The 19628-nt window shown below is 35.3% G+C and overlaps 1 protein-coding gene across 2 annotated transcripts in view; it reads left to right on the forward strand.

Annotated features, from left to right (window-relative positions):
* The window catches only part of LOC111864714 (integrator complex subunit 3), a 44898-nt gene extending 26008 nt beyond the window's left edge, over positions 1-18890 (forward strand). Inside the window, exons 9-16 of one of the 2 annotated variants that reach the window (XM_023852189.2) lie at positions 157-384; positions 4230-4368; positions 5558-5704; positions 6428-6592; positions 7109-7199; positions 7287-7654; positions 8749-9328; positions 18095-18890. In XM_023852189.2, coding sequence (XP_023707957.1) covers positions 157-384; positions 4230-4368; positions 5558-5704; positions 6428-6592; positions 7109-7199; positions 7287-7654; positions 8749-9328; positions 18095-18169 — 1793 coding nt within the window. In that variant the 3' untranslated portion in view covers positions 18170-18890. The remainder of the gene's footprint in view (positions 1-156; positions 385-4229; positions 4369-5557; positions 5705-6427; positions 6593-7108; positions 7200-7286; positions 7655-8748; positions 9329-18094) is intronic. The other variant, XM_023852190.2, reaches the window with a different exon arrangement.
* The last annotated feature ends 738 nt before the right edge of the window (positions 18891-19628 follow it).

Here is a 19628-nt window from a genome sequence, read left to right on the forward strand (position 1 = left end):
TGTGTCCTCTCATGGATGAAGTACGTGCTGTAGCCTAATTGTTTCTATAGTTACAGCTAAATTCAGTAATAGAAATTTGATTTTTAGCATACTTGCTTTTCAAAAAAATGTATTGTTTACTAACTTTACATACATTTGTTTATGATTACTTTGAAGGTAAAGATGATTTCAACTCTGGGATTCATATGAACACAAAGGAAGAACCAACAGAGCAAATGTTAGATGGCCAAGAGAACCATACGCCTTCCAATAATCATCTCGGTGATTCAGAACCAACATTCAGCGATGATGAGGAAGAAACAGCAGCTCCAACACTTACCCCCATCCCACGAAGTACGGAGGATGAGGAGGATGATGATGACATTCCACTAGGTGATGCAAGAAGTCAGTCTTTACCTGTTATGACTTTGTGGCTAATATAGAATTGTAAAATAAGACACACATTTCACTTCAAACATATCGTAATATATAAATAAGTACACTCTTCCTGGTTGCATGATCTGTCGCAAGTTTCTCGCTTGGGGTACCGGCTTGCAAGAAATGTGACTTGGGAACTTCACACTCTCTGTACCTGTCTAACATGTGGGACATCATTCCTCTTCCTGTAATTTATTGTAAAATGTGAGAATTTTGTGTATTTAAACCCATTCTTTGGGGCATATAAACAGATTCTCAAACACAGTTCTTTTTACCTTCAGTGGCAGTCCTTCAAACATGTTGTTACATTAACAGATGTATGCTATTTTAGTTGCTCAATTTTATATACTGTTGATTCAGCATAACTAGGAGATAATCTGAAATTTGGTTTGTGCTTTACCTTCGTGTTTGTGTGGGTTTTTATCCTACTTTCCCTTAGTAAGGAAAACAGTAGACTTGTGAGATTGCCATGCTGTCTGTGTGTGTGTGTTTGACCCATTCAGCTTTTGAACCAGTTGACCAATTTTTATTACATTTTGATGTAAATATTGTGCAATTGTATGCCACCCCCACCTTATACTTTTAATTTCCCTCATTCAATTTCTGTTAAGGTCATTCTTTTGCTTACATGTCAACAACATAGTGGTCACATTAAATCTGGATTTAGCTTTCTGTTTTATTATTATAACTACTGAGCCATTGTAGCTAGGCTTGTGAAATTTTGTGTGGGAATGCATCATAAACACACCCATAAGTCTGTACAAATTTTGTTCTAACAGCTATAAACTTGGCAACAGTTCAGAACTTAGATGTTATATCTGGCAAATTTGAAGTAGTTAGAAACTCTACTAATGGATATTATGCCCGGTAATAGGTAATATAATTGCTGGTTTTTGGTTTCTACTGGCCTTCATTCATTGATGGAGTTTAAGAAAAGCATGTATTTATAAGTTCTTCCCAGATTTTCTTCTTAATGCCTTTCAACATTGTATGCCCACAAAGAGAAATATGAGGGCTTTTACCTTTTCTGCCAAACTGAAATTATTCTCATTGTTGACTTTAAACCAGTAAGTTTCAGTAACTGTAAAAATGAAATACAACATAAATATTTGTGCTTGTTTCTAGTATAAAACTGACATTGTCATTGAGACCAGAAATTAGGCCTCTAACCTTCCACGTTCCATAAGACAAATAGTGAGAAAGAAATTTGATAGTTGATTTGAGTCTGAGTAACATTTTTTTTCATTTGTACTGAACCAGGCATACAATTTTATAAGCTCATTTAATGATTAGGAAAGAATATGACAGAATGTACAGATCTAAGGGAATGGAAAACACTTTTCCATGAGCACTGCAGCCTGCTGCTGCAATAAAAGGAAAAGTTGTCCCTCTGTTTAATTACTTAAGCACTGTCCCATGAAGATATATGGGGGGAGTGAAGGTATACCTCCACTACCCTTCACCTTGACACTAGGAAATGTAACCTAAAGGTATAAAGAATAATGCATCACATAAGTGCCCATGTTACTTTCTTCTCCCATAGAAATGCACTAATTGCAAATGAAAGTGTTGCAGATGGTTTCAGTGCTTATAATTTCATACTGCAATTTTCACTTCCCCCCCCCCTTCATTCATCCTACAGCTTTCCCCCCAGTTGTTTCCATGACTTTTTACATTTAAGGGAAACAGTGAATATTCCAAAGTGATCACTGAGTACATTGTGTGTTTATATTTCTTAGCATAAATTCCAGTTAATTATGCACATAAATAGAGCACTTGTAATGCTGATTTGCAATTTAAAGTGTGAAACATTGTATATATTAAATTTAGTATGGGATATTGACATTCTAAAAACATGCTGCTTTGTAGTATTTTCACAAATGACACATTCCCATACAGTAGGTACTACGTATTTTTATCTAAATTTGTGTTGTATCCAGTTTTGGTTGACATGGAAACTGAATATGCTCCCAGTTCAGTCATTGCAGTGGCACTCCAACCAGAACCCCCTTTCCTTCTTAACCCCTTCTTAGAATTTCATGTACATATCAGAAAGTGCATGTCTTATAAATACATTTGAATTAAGGTGTTTCTCATAAGAACCTTAATTCAGTAAACATTTTAACTTCCCCATAAAGCTCTGATCATTGGATAATGACATTATTATTGTGTTATGTAACTAACAGCTTGGGTTATACTTATAGTTTACAAAGATCAAATCTGATAATAAGTATGAAAATATTAATGAACATAACATTTTTCACAAATTTGTATCCCCCTGAAATTTTGAAATTGAGGATCTGAGATCTGCCATATTTTAAATGTATCTTTGTGGTTCCATTTATTTGATGTTATTAAATTATAATAGGTATGGGATAAATGCTTGAACTTGGAATGTTAAAGTAAGCACTACATGCACAGCTGCTGTCTCTAATTTTTTAAAATGTGTCTTCTTTAAGAAGGCAATCTGTTCTTTCATTTCATATAACGAAATTATATTGGATGCTTTATAGTAATTTTGTATAAAGTACAGGAGAGATGGGTGTTTTGTGCTTTAAATACGTATTTGACATGGGCCAGCTTTTAGCAAATTCACTGTATTGCCAGCTGCATGACAATGAAAAATCATACTCTTTTTACCACAGTAATTAACATAAAAGTTATTCACAGAACACGTGATTGTGTTTTGTTACAGTTTTTAGTAAAATGTATGTGAAACAGTACAAAAATGAACAGATGACAATGACAGAAACTGTGACACTTTGAAGTAATGCTGACATTATTCCATTTTCCTTGTGCTATAATGTTTTAAGTTTAAAGAGACTTTACCAAAATAATGAGTATTTTAGAATAAAAGAGCAAATTGATTTTCTCCATTTTCACTGATTATATTGACTTCTGAATGTACAGTGTTTAGAATTAAATAGACCTAACAGTAATATTGCAGCACAAAATAAAACTTGGAAGCTATGAAATGAAAACCTTTTAATACCTTACCACAAATTTGAAGGATAACTATTGGCTGATTCAGAATTTAAAGTTTCTGGCACATAAAAATGCACATATTTTCAGTCTGTCATTGTGGCTTATAAGAAAGAAACTTTGTGAATTCTGTAATTCTTGTAAAAAGATGTTTCTACAAAGCCAGTCTCTTGAACTTCTTAAGAGGGTTGCTCTTCTCTGTTGATTTCATTTTAACAGTGTTGAATGACTGAAATTTGAATCCCAGTATTTGTGTTCAGCTTCAGTGTCTTAACTTGTCTGTATTATACACATATATGTATACGAGGTGTGTTCAAAAAATGACGGGAATTTCCGTATTTTGGAAAAAATATTTATTCATTCGTCTACATTAATGTTGTCGCCTTCAAAATAGTCCCCATTCGATATTATGCACTTACGCCAGCGCTTCTTCCAATCATCGAAACACTTCTCAAACTCGATTTTTGGGATAGCCTTTAGCTCTTTCAGCGATGCGCTTTTAATGTCATCTATGCTTGTAAAACGACGGCCCTTTAAGGTTCTCTTTATTTTTGGAAATAGGAAAAAGTCACACGGAGCCATGTCTGGCGAATATGGAGGCTGGGGCATCGTNTATGTTGGCTAACTAACGCGTCTGTAATACGGCATTGTGTAAATATACAATCATCTGCTATTGTACATACATTATCTGTACTCTGAAAAAGCTTGTCCTAGCTTCGCTTAGTGTAGCACAGAATAGTTGGGCTTAGCTTTTTGTGTATGCAGAGCGGAGTATTGACTTTCTCATTATGCTAAATGTAATGTGTGTCTTGTGTGCGTCTTTGTTTCAGCAAAAGTGAGATTAAAGGAGAAACCTGCTGTGGCTGAAGGAAAACTGCAGGAGAGTGAATTGGATATAGTACAACAATTAGAAGGAGAAATACGGGTCGCTGTAGAAACATTGCATCTAGAACGAGACAATGAAGCGAAGTATGTGAACAGTTACTGCAATTGTTTTAAATATTTCAGAAAGAAAACCTGACATTATGTCACTCATTCACCTCCATCTTTAATGCAACTTTAAAATATTCACAATCTCCCTTTTGTTTAAAATAACATCAAAATCACATCAATTGCTACATGTTTTGGCCATACTTGGCCATCTTCAGGCAATTGTTCACTTTTTTGAAACCATTGCCCTGCATTAGATTTTATGTTTCCATGCTATTGCATTATTGTTGATCACACTAAAATACATTTGTTTGAGAACAAAACTCTCCATTCTCCATTATTTTCCTTTTGTGGTGTCCGTGTTTGTGCCCCCTTCATATGCATGTTCTCACTAGTTGGGCGTATGTTCATCATGACGTTCAAATGTAATACAATATTACATGTATCAGATTGTATATAGTAATATTAATTTAAGTGAAGTGTCATAAGTTACATGAAGTAGTGAATAGAGAACAGGTTTAGACAAGAAAAAGCAAATTTCTTGCTAGTACTGAGGATACGTTTGTCACATGAGATTGATATGTCTGCTTTGAATATTGTCATCTTCTGCAAAGTATAGGTTCTTAGCTTTACATTTACATAGTTTAATGTTTGCAGAATAGCACAGTAGTGTTTTTGTCAAATGGTTGCCAGCTTCCAATTCAGTGTGGGATCTATGTTGGGATAGGGTTTTCTCGTAGTACTTTTCGTTTTCCTTGCCATTAATCATTCCATTAGTGTCCCACATACATGCATCATCATGTCATTATCAGCACTGCTGTTGCTGCCACTGTCATCATCATCATCATCATCATCATCATCATCAAATTAGTACAGCAGGAACATTTGAGGTTCTATTCCCAGTGGACTGACATTTGATTTGTCTACAAATGAAACCATCTGCCTGGATGTCCATCCAACTTATTTTTATTTAATATTTTGAATCACCTCAAAGTCATGTTTCTGGCAATACAGAAGAAAATAAAGTAAACAGATTTTTAACTGTACAGATGAATAAATGGATATATGATGAAGGTTCATTCTAGCAAAATAGGGTAACTTATTCGTGAAGTGCTTCGGTTTAAAACATTGTGTAGAGTTTATTCCTGAATTTAAGACCATTGCAGTTGGAAAACAATTGATGAAATTTTGGGTCTGCATATTAAGCAAAACATATTTCTTCCTTTAGATGCCAAGCTATGGAAAGGTTGGTACAATTAGTCATTCAAGAAGAAGATATGGACGCTGAAGTCATTTCTCTGTTGGGCTCATGTCTCTGCACTGTTTTAAAAGAGCAATTGGAAGGAAAAGTCTTTCCTGTAGATGTTAATGATGAGTAAGTATATTAATTTGGTAAGCTTAAGGCTGCAGATATATGATATGAATTCACATGTAGTGTAGTTGGTTGAGGGGCTATGCTACAAGCCAGAAGGTTGCGGGTTCAAGTCCCGATGAGGTCATTGGATTTTTTTTTTTTTTTGTTCAATTGACCTAATCCTTCCAGCCGCACTATGGCCTTGGGGTTCACTCAGCGTCTAACAGAAATGAGTACCAGGAATGAATTAAATAATTTTCCAGGGGAGTAAAGCGTGGCTGGCGCATAAGGCTGACAACCTTACCGCCATTTTTGAGCCGATTGTCTAGATAATGTGGGACCCTCAACGTCTCACAGTTATATGGGCCTTCACAGCCTGGTACACGGATAGCTTTACTTTTTCTTTTACTTTATTCACATGTAGTAAGGTGATACATAGCTGTACAATTTCTCATAGATGCTAGTCTTTAGAAATGAACAGTATGTTTACATGCATGCACACAGCCACATATACACCATGGGGTCTCATTTTTGTTCAAGTTTGTTCATAATTTGATTATCACTGTCCTAAGGAGTGGCTTTCTTTTCCTTTAAATATTCTCCTTGTTTTTACAAGTGTTTCCTAATCATTTTTATTTGTAAATTTTGTTATCGATATGTGAATTCGTTACCAAATAATGATGTGTGTAACATCTCTTAAACACTTGTGTGTTACATTTATGAATCTGTTTTACTGACTTGCAGAACACTTGAGGACAGTATAGGTCGCCCATTGTTTGTTATGTTGCGCAATGTAGTACAGCTGCCAGAGGGTGATCCACGTAGGCACCCTATTTTATCTGTCCTGGCAGAAATGTCGAGCCACCAGCCAAGAGTGGGCTATCTACTTCTGTATTTTCTTAAGGCTTGGTAAGTACTGAAGGCTTAATTATAACACAAAATGAATACATATGGTGTAATATTTATACCTAGTGTTACATGTGGGTTATGTGGAGCTTCCCAGTACATACTCCTTTTGTCTGTTATTGATAGAGCAGTTGAATTAAGAAAGATGAAATGGGTGAAAAAAATTGTAGTATGCATGGGGAAAATGAGTACACAATTTTGATAAGGAAAAGAGTGTGGACTGCTTTTGAGATGCAGACATAGATGGAAAGATACTGCTGCAGTGGATCTTGGAAATATATTTTCTGAAAGTGTGAACTTGATTCAGATTGTGAGCTTTTGTGAATCAATTGACAAACCTTTGATTTCCATAAATGCAGATATATATTGATCATTTGAACAGCAGCTCTTAAAGGGAGACATTGAATTGTGTGCTTTGCTATTCATAACTTGTACTTAAATGTGAATAGTGCAAGTAAAGTGTCTATCATAGGAATATTATGAATTACAGCCTAGCTAACATATAGTTTCTTTCCTCAGTAAATTAAATGATGGAAAGTCATCAGCGTACTGTGAATTCTGTCAAGCACTGGACAAGGAATTAGAAAGTTGCTTGCTTACTGACTTGGAGGTAAGTAACAATGAATTTCATCTCTATGTATTCAGTGTTTCTCATTATTTGACATTGTTCTAAAGCTTATGTTTCATATTTGCTCAGCTCTGCCAGGAAGATGACGTGAACTTGTTTTGCTGGCTTGTACCTGAAGTATACATTCAGTTCCCATCAGTTGCAATTGGTCATGCCCAACTCCTGCACTTGGTTGTATCAACAGTGGATGCAGCCCAGTTACAAGACTTGGTGTGTCACATTCTACAAGGACGCCTTGTTATGTTCCGTTCGGACTCCTTCCGAGCGCTTTTATCAGCCAGTCTATCGTGGGAAACGTTTGAACAGTATTTCCTTTGGCAGTTAGTCACAGCTCATGGAATTCCTATAGACTATGTTTTACCAATTTTGCCAAGGTTGGAATTTTCAAGTCATGCAGAAGCCCTGACATCGATCTTGCTCATGTTGAAACAGGAAAGGTATGTTCCTACCATTAATGCTACTGTAGTATATAGATTAATGAGAAACTGTAGCAAATCAGCAACTTACAAAATTACTATTATTTTGAAATTGCATTCTTCAGAATAGAGGGAAGCGATATGAAATACTGAAGAGATTTATGTACTATATGTTTATTTCCATGACAGAGTTACACCATAATTATTCTTCATTACACAGGGTAATCTAATTTTTTTTTTTCTGATTTTTATGTCTTCATTTTAGCTGCATTAGTAGTGGTGGAAATTATCTCTTCCCATGATGTAAATATTGTTTTAAGAGGAATTCGGTTAGCTATATTATACAGAATATTCTGTTTCATCTTTGCCCTAAATATTCCATAATTTTGTCTTAACATTTAGAACATCTGTCATAATATTGTAGAGTGGCTATGAAAGGAACAGGTAAACTAATTTTTGTGTTCCTCTTTCTAAATTGTTTCTAAAACCATGTTACTGAAAACTACTCGTACAGAGATCAGGATGCTGTTTGCAAGACTCATTCTGCTGACATGATTTTTGTGGCATCCCTTCCTTCAGTTACACTCATATATGTTCTTTTCAGGGCCATGACCACTGTCTTATGAATCGTAACAATTTGTGAACTATTATTGCCATCTTCAATGAAATCTGATAGCAAAGCATTTGATATTAAAATATAAACACAAGAAACAAACAGTACAGTTACCCATTGTATTGATAATAAGGAAGGTGGAATAACGGTTGTCAAAATATTGTAGAATTATGACAATTTTTTTTTCTTTTAAATAAAAAGAACTGTTTATGCAATCCATGAGTGCTCTTTAAGAATTAATTTTCTGATACATTTGGCTGGTCAGTGATAGTGTATTGTGTTGTACCCTTCAGAAACTGTGTTTTATGGACTTCCACCATAATTTGAATTGTTGCGGTTCCTTTATGTGAATGTAGGACTGTAAGAAATTACAGTTAAGCATGCACCTGTTGTGTGTGTGTGTTCATGCATGTGGATATTTAAATAAAGTAACATGATGTATATATAATTAAAATATGTGCATTACATACCCACTTGCTTCTCTTTGCATGTTTTAACACAGACCTACAGCTGAGCTTCTGAAACATCTACTGTCTCGTGAAGTACGACCTCCACAGGATGTGTTTGTGGTTTCTGCACTTAAGTACTGGTGTCAAGAACATGAAGAAAAGTTGGGAGAGTTAGTGGCCAATCTCTTAAGTAGTCGGTACCCAAATACCTCCCCAAATAAACGAAAACGTGGTGGTGGTGGAGCGAACAGAGCTGGTTTGGGGGCAGGAGCTGGTCCTCCTAGTGCTGAGCAAGTGCTTGGACATCTAGACCAGTTAAGACAATGTTGTCGACAGAATAATTTCCACCTTTATAGCTTAGACTCCATGCAAAGGGCACTACAACAGGCTCAGAGTTTATGCACAGACGTTCAGCGGAAGAAGTTTAGTGATTTATTTGCTCTAGCTGAGGTGGATGAAGTGGAAACTGCCGCACCAAAGCCTTCAGGTGGCAGTAAAGTGAGTGCAGCTGGGAGGGGAAGGAAAGGGGTTTCCAGCAATAGTAGCACTGGTGGGGGAAGCAAAGCAGCAGCTGCCAGCAAAAGTAGAGCAGCCACAAAAGAAGTATCAGAGAGTTCAGAAGAAAGCAGTGAAGTAAGTAATATTTTTAATTGAACTGAATAACACTCTGGTAACAGAATACAAAGGTTTGTTACCACTAATACAAGAGCCCACCAATGGACCCAACTCAAAGTCATTTCCATACCTCCCATCCATATAACATGCTTCCCTAAGATATGGCTTAATGTTGACCCTTAATCTCCTCACTCTTCCAAGTACCTTCTTTGCAAGAATTTTCATTTTCAGAATTCTGTATGCATTATTTGTCTACCTTCCTTGCTAGCTAAACATCTAACCAGTCATGCTCTCTGATTCACTCATAGCAGCACTTGGTGACCCTCATAAGTCATAAAGTACCTCTTGACTATATCCTGATTTACTCCCTTAGGTCCAGGTATTGAGTTCTTAGTTTTCAAATACTTGTTTATGTTTGTGCAAAGAGATAGTGTTTTGCACCCATGCAAAACAACTTACAGTTTAAACGTTTTGTTTATCTTCATTGTGCAATACCTCATTTTATACAGTGACTAGGCCATTACCAAAGAATTGGGTTAGATTCTTGGCAGGGATGGAGATTTTTCTTTTCACCACTGCAAAACCTGGCTCAGGGGTTCAGTTTTTGCTCCTCTCCAGTGCATACTGAGGCTCTTTTCTCAAGGGATAAAATATTTGGGACATGCAGCTTACCACTCACCTGCATCTAGTACTGGGAATTAAAAAAGACTGGAGGGAGCTGTATCTTCTGCCTCCATATATAATTCATGGCATAGTGCTTAATGAATTAATCTCAGGGCATGTTTACTTATGTAGCTTCAATGTTTCAGAAGGAAGAAAATGGGAATTAGATTTAGTTTGCATTCTAAGTAGTAGATTTGCTGAATCAGGATGTGTATTCAGAATTAATATATCTTGTCATTTAATACATTTTTTTTTGATCTCCTAGGCATAGAGAATCATAAGAATTAACTTTTGTGAAGGCCAGATATGTTCCTTTATCTTTTTTCATTCTGGTGAATATGTATTAGTTTTCTGTTTATGATATCATTTTCATATTATGAAATAATATTTTTGATATATCTTCCCCCTTTCTTTCTTTAGAATTAATAAATCTGGTGGCATAGAGAAATTACTTAAGCCAGTGCTGTATAACTCTTTGGAATGTTCTCCTTTGTAACTTCCAACTGGAAGAGTCTGTGTTATATGAAAGAAAGGCCCAGTAATTATCATGAAAGAATTTTCACTAGAAACTGCTAACATGAGTAATAATGCAAGCTCTGTATATTATATTATATTTAAGCATCCTGTTGCACTCTACACGATAAATGATACAAACTCCGTCCCAAGTGCAAACAATATATATTATATGTCTTTGATCTTGCTCTCTTCTACACTACATGTTTCGGCCTGTAACGGCCATCATCAGGTGTATACTCTTACGTTGCTGCCACACTGAACCCAGTCTAAAATTTAACATTTAAAAAACACATTGTTATTTTCTTCGTTATTATCAACATCTACCTCGTTGATATCTGTCTGGTATGTAGATGAGCACATGTATGAGCACACGTAGTAAAGACAAGCAGCGGGACGCAAACAGGAAGACTACACAGAATAACACCTGTACAGTGTGAAAACAAGAACTAGCCGCTGCAGCACTTTAGACATAGGGCGAGTAACCCTAACAATTTTAAATTTAAAATTTAGAGAAAATTTTAAAGGATTTTAAAATTATAACTAAAGATTTTATAGTGCTACTACAGGAAAATCAAGAGCACACGCAGTAAAGACAAGCAGCGGCATGCACGCAGGAAGACTACACAGAATAACACCTGTACAGTGTGGAAACAAGAACTAGCCACTGCAGCACTTTAGACATAGGGCGAGTAACCCTAACAATTTTAAATTTAAAATTTAAAATTTAGAGAAAATTTTAAAGGATTTTAAATTATAACTAAAGATTTTATAGTGCTAGTACAGGAAAATCAAAATTGACGTGTTCAAAATAATCTACATACCAGACAGATATCAACGAGGTAGATGTTGATAATAACGAAGAAAATAACAATGTGTTTTTTAAATGTAAAATTTTAGACTGGGTTCAGTGTGGCAGCAACGTAAGAGTATACACCTGATGATGGCCGTTACAGGCCGAAACATGTAGTGTAGAAGAGAGCAAGATCAAAGACATATAATATATATTGTTTGCACTTGGGACGGAGTTTGTATCATTTATCTGTATATCATATCACACACAAGGTATCCAAGAAATGTAATAAATAAACAAACAAAACAAACTGTAAGTTTCCTGGCACAGAATTTACGTAATTTCTGATGAGCACTCCGCAAATGGTGTTTATATTTCATTTATTAGTTTTAGGAACCATCTTCTAGCAAATAATCTGTTTTACCATATTTGTTTCATGAACAAGAAGTGGGACATTGTTGCGGGTGCTTGCTGAATAGATGGGGATGCCTAACCCTAATATTTTGTTTTGTCCCTGGAATCGTCTTGGTCGAAAAAATTGTAATGGAATCAGATTAAAATGAAAAGCTTGAGATTTAATAAATACATAGAACATTGAACTTTTCTGACAGGCTTCTAATTGAGATGATTATTTTTGCTTTTCTTAACCACTCTTGTATTGATAATGAAACTGTCCTGACACAATGAAAAGCATTACAGCTTTCTCATGAGTCTGAGCTGAGACCTTGACTGTCTCCTGGTAGTCTTACCCATTTGGCCATTTAAATATGTTACCAGAGATAATAATGACAATAATGTAAGTGAACCAATAGAAATCGGAAAAGGTAATTGCAGTCTACTAAATTCAATGAATAATAAAGTACTAAGAATATTCCATCAGAATATAAGAGGATTGAGAAACAAAACAAATGAACTAATAAGCTCCATGAATTCAAATCTTCCACACATACTGTGCCTTACTGAACATCATATGAAACAGCTGGAATTAGAACATCTTCACTTAGAAAATTATAATTTAGGTGCTAGATACTGTAGGAAAACACTGGAGAAAGGAGGAGTGAGTATTTTTGTACATGAAAACCTAAAATTTACTAAAATAAATTTAGAAGATTATTGCAAAGACCAGGATCTGGAAGCATGTGCTCTAAAGTTAGACTCTCCTTTTTCTAATATTTGTATACTGACTTTATATAGAGCCCCATCTGGAAACTTCGATCACTTTATAAATAGATTAGAAACCATCCTAAATGTACTGCATAGTTCAAAAGTTGAATTTATAATTTGTGGTGATATAAATATAAACTATCTCATCGACAGTAATAGGAAACTAAATTTAGACTCTTTGTTATCATCTTACAATCTCTCCAGTACTGTTAACTTTCCCACAAGAGTTCAAAATAATTCTAGTTCAGCGATAGATAATATATTCATTGATAACTCAAAATTAAGAGACTATACTGTAGGACCCTTTATAAATGGCTTATCCGATCATGATGCTCAACTCATAGAAATAAATAATATTGACCTTCAGCCCAGTAATCAACAATATCAAACAGTAAGGAAAATCAACAAGCATACGATGGCAGATTTTGTCACAAAATTAAGTAATGAATCATGGGACAATGTATTTGACAGCAATAATATTGATTCTAAATTTAATTGCTTTCTGAACACATACTTGAGGATCTTTTATTCAAGCTTTCCCTTAAAAATAGTCAAAAATGAAAATAAAAACAAATCCACCTGGATAACAATTGGAATAAAAACTTCATGTAAACACAAAAGACAACTATATTTGGCCAGTAGGGACAGTAATGATCCAAGACTAAAAAGTCACTACAAAATGTACTGTAAAATTTTGTCAAAAGTCATTAAAGAAGCCAAACAGAATAACTATAACAGCCAAATTCTAAAATCAAACAATAAAATTAAAACCACCTGGGATATTGTGAAAGTTGAATCAGGAAAGAAATCTGTTAATGAAGACGTACAAAGTTTGAATATTGAAGGGAAGTCCACTAACAATCCACAAGCTATCGCAAGTGCATTTAATGAATATTTCCTTTCATTAGCTGAGAAAACATATTCCAATAATAATAATAATAATAATAATAATAATAATAATAATCCAATATACTATCTGTCTCGTGCCTTTAACAATTCATTTCCAAATATCAATCTCAAATTCTCAACAAGGAAGGAAATTGAAAACATTATTAAATCCCTTAAGCCCAAAAATTCACATGGATATGATGAAATCTCTACCAAATTACTTAAAGCAAGCTCTGTTTACATCAGTTCACCCTTGAATCATCTATGTAATAAATCTTTATCATCAGGTACTTTTCCTCAACGCTTAAAATACGCTGTAATGAAACCACTTTTTAAAAAAGGAGAGAGAAAATGCATCTCTAATTACAGACCAATATCCATATTGACTTCATTCTCAAAAGTCTTTGAAAAAGTTATGTATAATAGACTACTTGAACACTTAAATTCTAACAACATATTAGTCAAAGAGCAATTTGGATTTAGGAAAGACCTAACAACAGAAAAAGCAACCTATGAACTAACTAACGATATTTTAAGTGCTCTCAATGACAGATTAATTGTGGGAGGGATTTTCTGTGATCTAGCAAAAGCTTTCGATTGTGTTAATCATGATATCTTACTATCGAAATTAAATTTCTATGGAATAACTGGCAAAGCTAATGAATGGATCAAATCATACCTCAAAAACAGGTATCAAAGAGTTGAAATAAATAATAAAAACTCCAGTCATAATGCATTTTCAAACTGGGGAATTATAAAGCACGGTGTTCCACAAGGATCAATTTTAGGTCCCTTACTTTTTCTTCTCTACATAAATGATCTATCTAAAACCATCAACAATAAATCTAAACCAATTCTATATGCAGATGACACTAGTATAATATTTAAGAACTCTAAATTTGAAAACTTTAAAAATGACATAAATATTGTATTTGAAGCCTTAAACAGATGGTTCGAAGCCAATTTACTCTCATTAAATTTTGATAAAACCCATTACATATCATTCACAACTAAAAACAACCACCAAATTGATCTGGACATCAGTTATGCCAACAAATTAATCTGTAAAGTACTTGATACAAAATTCCTTGGAATACATGTAGACAGTACACTGTCTTGGAAAATACATATTGAACAAATTATACCTAAATTAAATGCAGCTTGCTATGCGATGAGATCAATTAAGCCTTTTATGTCACAGGAAACATTGAAGATGGTTTACCATGCCTACTTTCATTCTATTATGAACTATGGATTAATATTTTGGGGGAACTCTTCACATAGTGTAATAATTTTTAAAATACAAAAGAATATAATTAGAATCATTACAGGATGTAGAAGTAGAGATTCATGTAGAGAATTATTTAAGAAATTAAAAATTCTACCTCTTCAATCGCAATACATATTATCGCTTCTCTTATTTGTTGTTTACAACAAAGATAAATTCAAATTAAATTCTGATGTCTATAACATGAATACTAGACAAAAATACAACTTCCACCTACCCTCATCAACTTTATCAGTATATCAAAAAGGAGTCTACTTTACTGGCATAAAAGTGTTCAACAATCTGCCACAAAGTATTAAAAACTTGGGCAATGATACTAAAAAGTTTAAATCAGAGTTAAAGAATTATCTACATGCTCATTCCTTCTACTCTTTAGATGAATACTTCAATGTAAATAGAGAATGATGTAAAATTAAGTTATATTAATTGTTAAGCTAAAATTGCCTGTACTTATGTATGTAACCTTTTGACTTGTTCTGTATCCAAAGGTACTAACCTGCTTAGGATTTATAGAATGTAAATAAATTCAATTCAATTCAAAAGGGTATGCCTTTTAAAGAAAAACTCGGGAAGTTAATGCAGATAGTTTTGAGAGTGGGAATAATGCTGCAGGTTTTGATTCTTATTGTGTGTATAGCATTCAGTATTCCAAAGTTATTTTTTTTTTTAAATTCACTTAGTGGCGGTTGGAATTCACTCAGCACGGCGGCTTCCCATCACGGCGACCCGGGTTCGATCCCGGATTTGGTCAAGTGGGATTTGTGGTGGACACAGTGGCACTGGGGTGGGTTTTCTCCAAGTACTTCGGGTTCCCTTGCCAATATTCATTCCACCAAATTCTCCATCATCATAACTACCTGGGGCAGGCTACAATAGATCAATGACTGGCTGCCGTGCCGAGTGGACCCAGTTGGACTCCACCCCCCACTAAGCGAATTAATTAATTAATTAGATAGATAACAATGGCTGTTGTGGGTCTAAAATATCTTTGAGGGTGCATCATCATCAGATGGTGACATAGATCATCATGCCATCATTAGAAAGTTACTAGATTCTATTTTCATACTATGTTGGTAACCAAAGTCCCCATATCAGAGATCTTATTGAACACACAGGACTTTTCTGCTGTGAGATTCCCTACTCAAAGTAAGATGTACTGTCACAGATATTTTAGAGAAAGACCATTAGTCCCCTGAAGATAGATTTAGATCCAGTACCCAGAATTGTGTGTGTGTGTGTGTAAAATGTACAGACAGTAGACATGTGTACGACGCAATTGAAGTATAAAACAAGGAATATATTTGTTACAATTAATATTTTGCTGGACATTATCCATCATCTTGTCTATTCTAAAAAACAGTCTAATTTCTATTAAAAACACAACGTTTCGGGAACTGGATCCATGAATATATTACTGAGCATTTCGAGCATTTCATGGAGCATTTCGAAGAAATAGCAATAGACACAGCTGAATACAAGCCTGCAAAATGGCTGAGATATGTCGACGACACGTTTGTGATATGGCCATATGGACCGGAAGAGCTACAGAAATTTCTTCAACATATTAACAACATCAGGCCTACCATCAAATTCACTATGGAAGTTGAAGTCAACAATGCACTTCCATTCTTGGATGTTTTGGTTATGAAGCAGGGTCCAAAACTGACCACCAAAGTGTACCGAAAGCCTACTCATACTGGTCGTTATCTTCACTTCAAGTCCAATCACCCACACCACGTAAAAAGGGGAGTTGTTCATAGTTTGATCAACAGAGCGAAGGTCATATGTCAAAACAAGAAGGATTTTAGTAAAGAAATCAGAAACATAAGACATGATCTAATGCTCAGTGAATATCCTAAAGAATTCGTGGACTCTGTATTGAAGCCATCGACAAGAAATCGTCCCTCTTCAGACACAACATACCGAGGCACTGTAATCATTCCGTATGTCAAGGGTATCGCCGAGAAATTCAGACGCATCGGGAATCGTTTTCAGCTTAGAACAATCTTCAAAACGAAACATACACTCCGGGGGACATTAATGAAAACTGGACCCAGTAGAGATGCCCAGAAAACGAAGCAGTGTGTGTATAGCATCCCTTGCGACTGCGGCAGATGTTACATCGGTGAAACTAGCAGACCCCTAGAAGTACGCATTAAGGAACACAAATATAATATGACACAGGGTTTGCTGGAAAAGTCTAAATTGGCCCAACATGCATACGAGGAAGATCACAAAATTCTTTGGAATGAAGCGAAGGTTTTGCAGATCGAACCCAACACCACATATAGAAGATACAAGGAATCAGCCCACATGTCTCTGCTGGACCATCCTATCAGTCAACCCAGTATGGATATCTCTCCCATCTGGGCCCCTGTCATTACAGCAGAAATCAAGAGACTACAGCGACGTCAAGTGTAGTTGGTTTGGGTAACTCTTTGTTTCATATGTTGGTACCACAAGGAGTATTGCTTCTCTTCCGGTATGATTTCATTCACGATATTTCTCTGGTGCTAAGCCTCAAATTATGATATCTTCAATATTTCTTAGCTCCCACAGATGATTTTGTTGTGCTTGTATACCACAAGGAGTATTGCTTCTCTCCCGGTATGATTTCTTTCTCTGGTGCTAAGCCTCAAATTATGATAGCTTCAACATATCTTAACTCCCACAGATGGATTAAGTTGTGCTTCTTTTATGAATCCCTTCGGAAATTGGCATATATGTCCGGAGATAGGGGCTAGCTCTGTCTATTGGAGCCAACTGAGTAGGTTTTACCTGAAGACGGGGACAGAATCCAGTTCCCGAAACGTTGTGTTTTTAATAGAAATTAGACTGTTTTTTAGAATAGACAAGATAATGGATAATGTCCAGCAAAATATTAATTGTAACAATTTACCATCATCACAAACTTTTAGATCTTAAAGGAATATATTTACTGAGAACTGCAGTAAGCTAAGTATTTCTTTGTCCTGGTATTAAAGTACAGAAGGTGTAAGGAGAACGGCCAGAAGTAAAGGGACCAAGTGATTTTGAAATTAAGACTTCATCTTAATTATGTTAAAATCTAGAAGATTAAGATTGGTTAGGGTGTCATTTCTCAAACTTACACTGGTACCTCTAGAGTTATCAAACCTGCTTTTCAGTGGTACCAAGTGTTAATTCATACTTTCAGTATTCCCACTGACAGTTATGTGGGTGTCTTTCTTAGTTACTCACTGTAATCCAAACAAGAAGACAGATATAAAGACTATCACAGTTCATTTATATCATAAGAGCATTGAAATATTAAATTGTGCATTTTCCAAGGGTCCACACTCCAGTAGAGTCCAGTGGTCGTCTGGGGGTATGGTACATTGTAGCTTGTGGACAGATACAAACATTTCAGAGGAACATGGTATATATAGCTCAGTGGTACACACTATTTTAAGGCATTGGAAAGGTTGTAATTTGAGTTCTGTTTTATACATTTCAGGAAGAAGAAATAGTGAAACCCAGACATTCAAAGAAGAGGAAAAAGGTGAATCCTGTTGGCTCAGACAGTGATTGACCCACCATCAGTGTGAATTGTGGCAATATACATTGGGGATATGTTGGCACCGTCTTTGCCACATTTTATACCACGAGCTTTTTATACATTCTTCAGTGAAACACGTCACAAGAAACATAATCAGATTACTATAATTTTGGAAATTGGAGGAAAGTTTTGAAAGTAATTTCAGAGTTAAGCAAATTACATTGCTGAAATGCAAAGTGGTCAAGTTATCCATCATATTCTGTTACTTTAATAGGAACTTGATTTTTGAGTAATAGTTGTTCGTTGTTAAGAAGATATTACATAGCTGCGGTATTTTAAGAGGAACTCTTTCATACACTAAAAGAATATGGATTTTGGAATAATATTAACTGGTATTCCCAGTTCATGTTTTGAATCCATATGTTTGTTGTAAATGGCATCCCACATTGGGAATTTGAATGGATAAGAATGTTGTGTGTGTATGTATGTACGTTTGTAATATATTATGTTGTGTTTGTTTTGAATGATTGTACTGTGTCTTACTGCCCACACAGTAAATTGCATCTCATTGGCTTTAACCACCAATAATCCTTGTAAAATCTTTGTTTTGTGGGATTATAGTTTAAAATAGTTTACAAGGATTTCTTAATCTTGTACACATATTTCTTGTAAATAAATGCACAGAAACTTTTGTACATTTCCTAGCATAATATATGTGAATATTATGTTTTTTAAATTAAAACATGAAATTGGAGTGGTTGTGTTGTGTTCTTGACCTAAAATGGCGCCGAAAGCATTTAGATAAAGTTGGACTACAATAATAGAGTGGAAGCCGGAAACTATTAAATACATCCGGCTGAATTCCTATCATCAATCCCTTTATAGGTAAATTTAGGGCGAGGACACATCTAGGAAACTGGCAACCGCATTATCCGAGAAATTTCGCCGATTTCAAGCAGGCAACTGGCTTCCTAGTAGGCGCACACTGAGGAAAGTTATGTTTGTTTTTTAGTTGCCGACATCAGTTTAAGTGGTTATGTTCTTCCGACGTAATGCATGAATGCATTTCCTAATTTCGTACAATTACCTTATGCAGTGGAAGATAATAGTACTGACCCTGTCGGCCGGTTGAGACGGCTTGAGAAGAGAGGACGACGACCGTAAGGAAACTGTTGAGACGCTGCTTAATTTATTTTATCAGGGAAAACCAAGTACACACGCGAGACGAAATGTTGACATACAGTATAATTTAAGCAAGGTAGAAGACGCCTCATGATGGCCATGTAGAGCCGAACCATGTAATGTGGTAGAAGGGGGACTATATAATAGGTTGCAATATATGTGAAATAAAGATATATCAATGCAACAAAAATGCTTAAATACAATATTAGAAAAAGAAAACATTGGGTGCATTCGTTCTTCTGTGACAATTTAAACGGAGGTGCTTTTATTATTTCGAAAGAACTTAACCTGGAACCAGATTATCCAGACT

The sequence above is a fragment of the Cryptotermes secundus genome, unplaced genomic scaffold (assembly GCF_002891405.2).
Source record: "Cryptotermes secundus unplaced genomic scaffold, Csec_1.0 scaffold654, whole genome shotgun sequence".
Classification (NCBI taxonomy): domain Eukaryota; kingdom Metazoa; phylum Arthropoda; class Insecta; order Blattodea; family Kalotermitidae; genus Cryptotermes; species Cryptotermes secundus.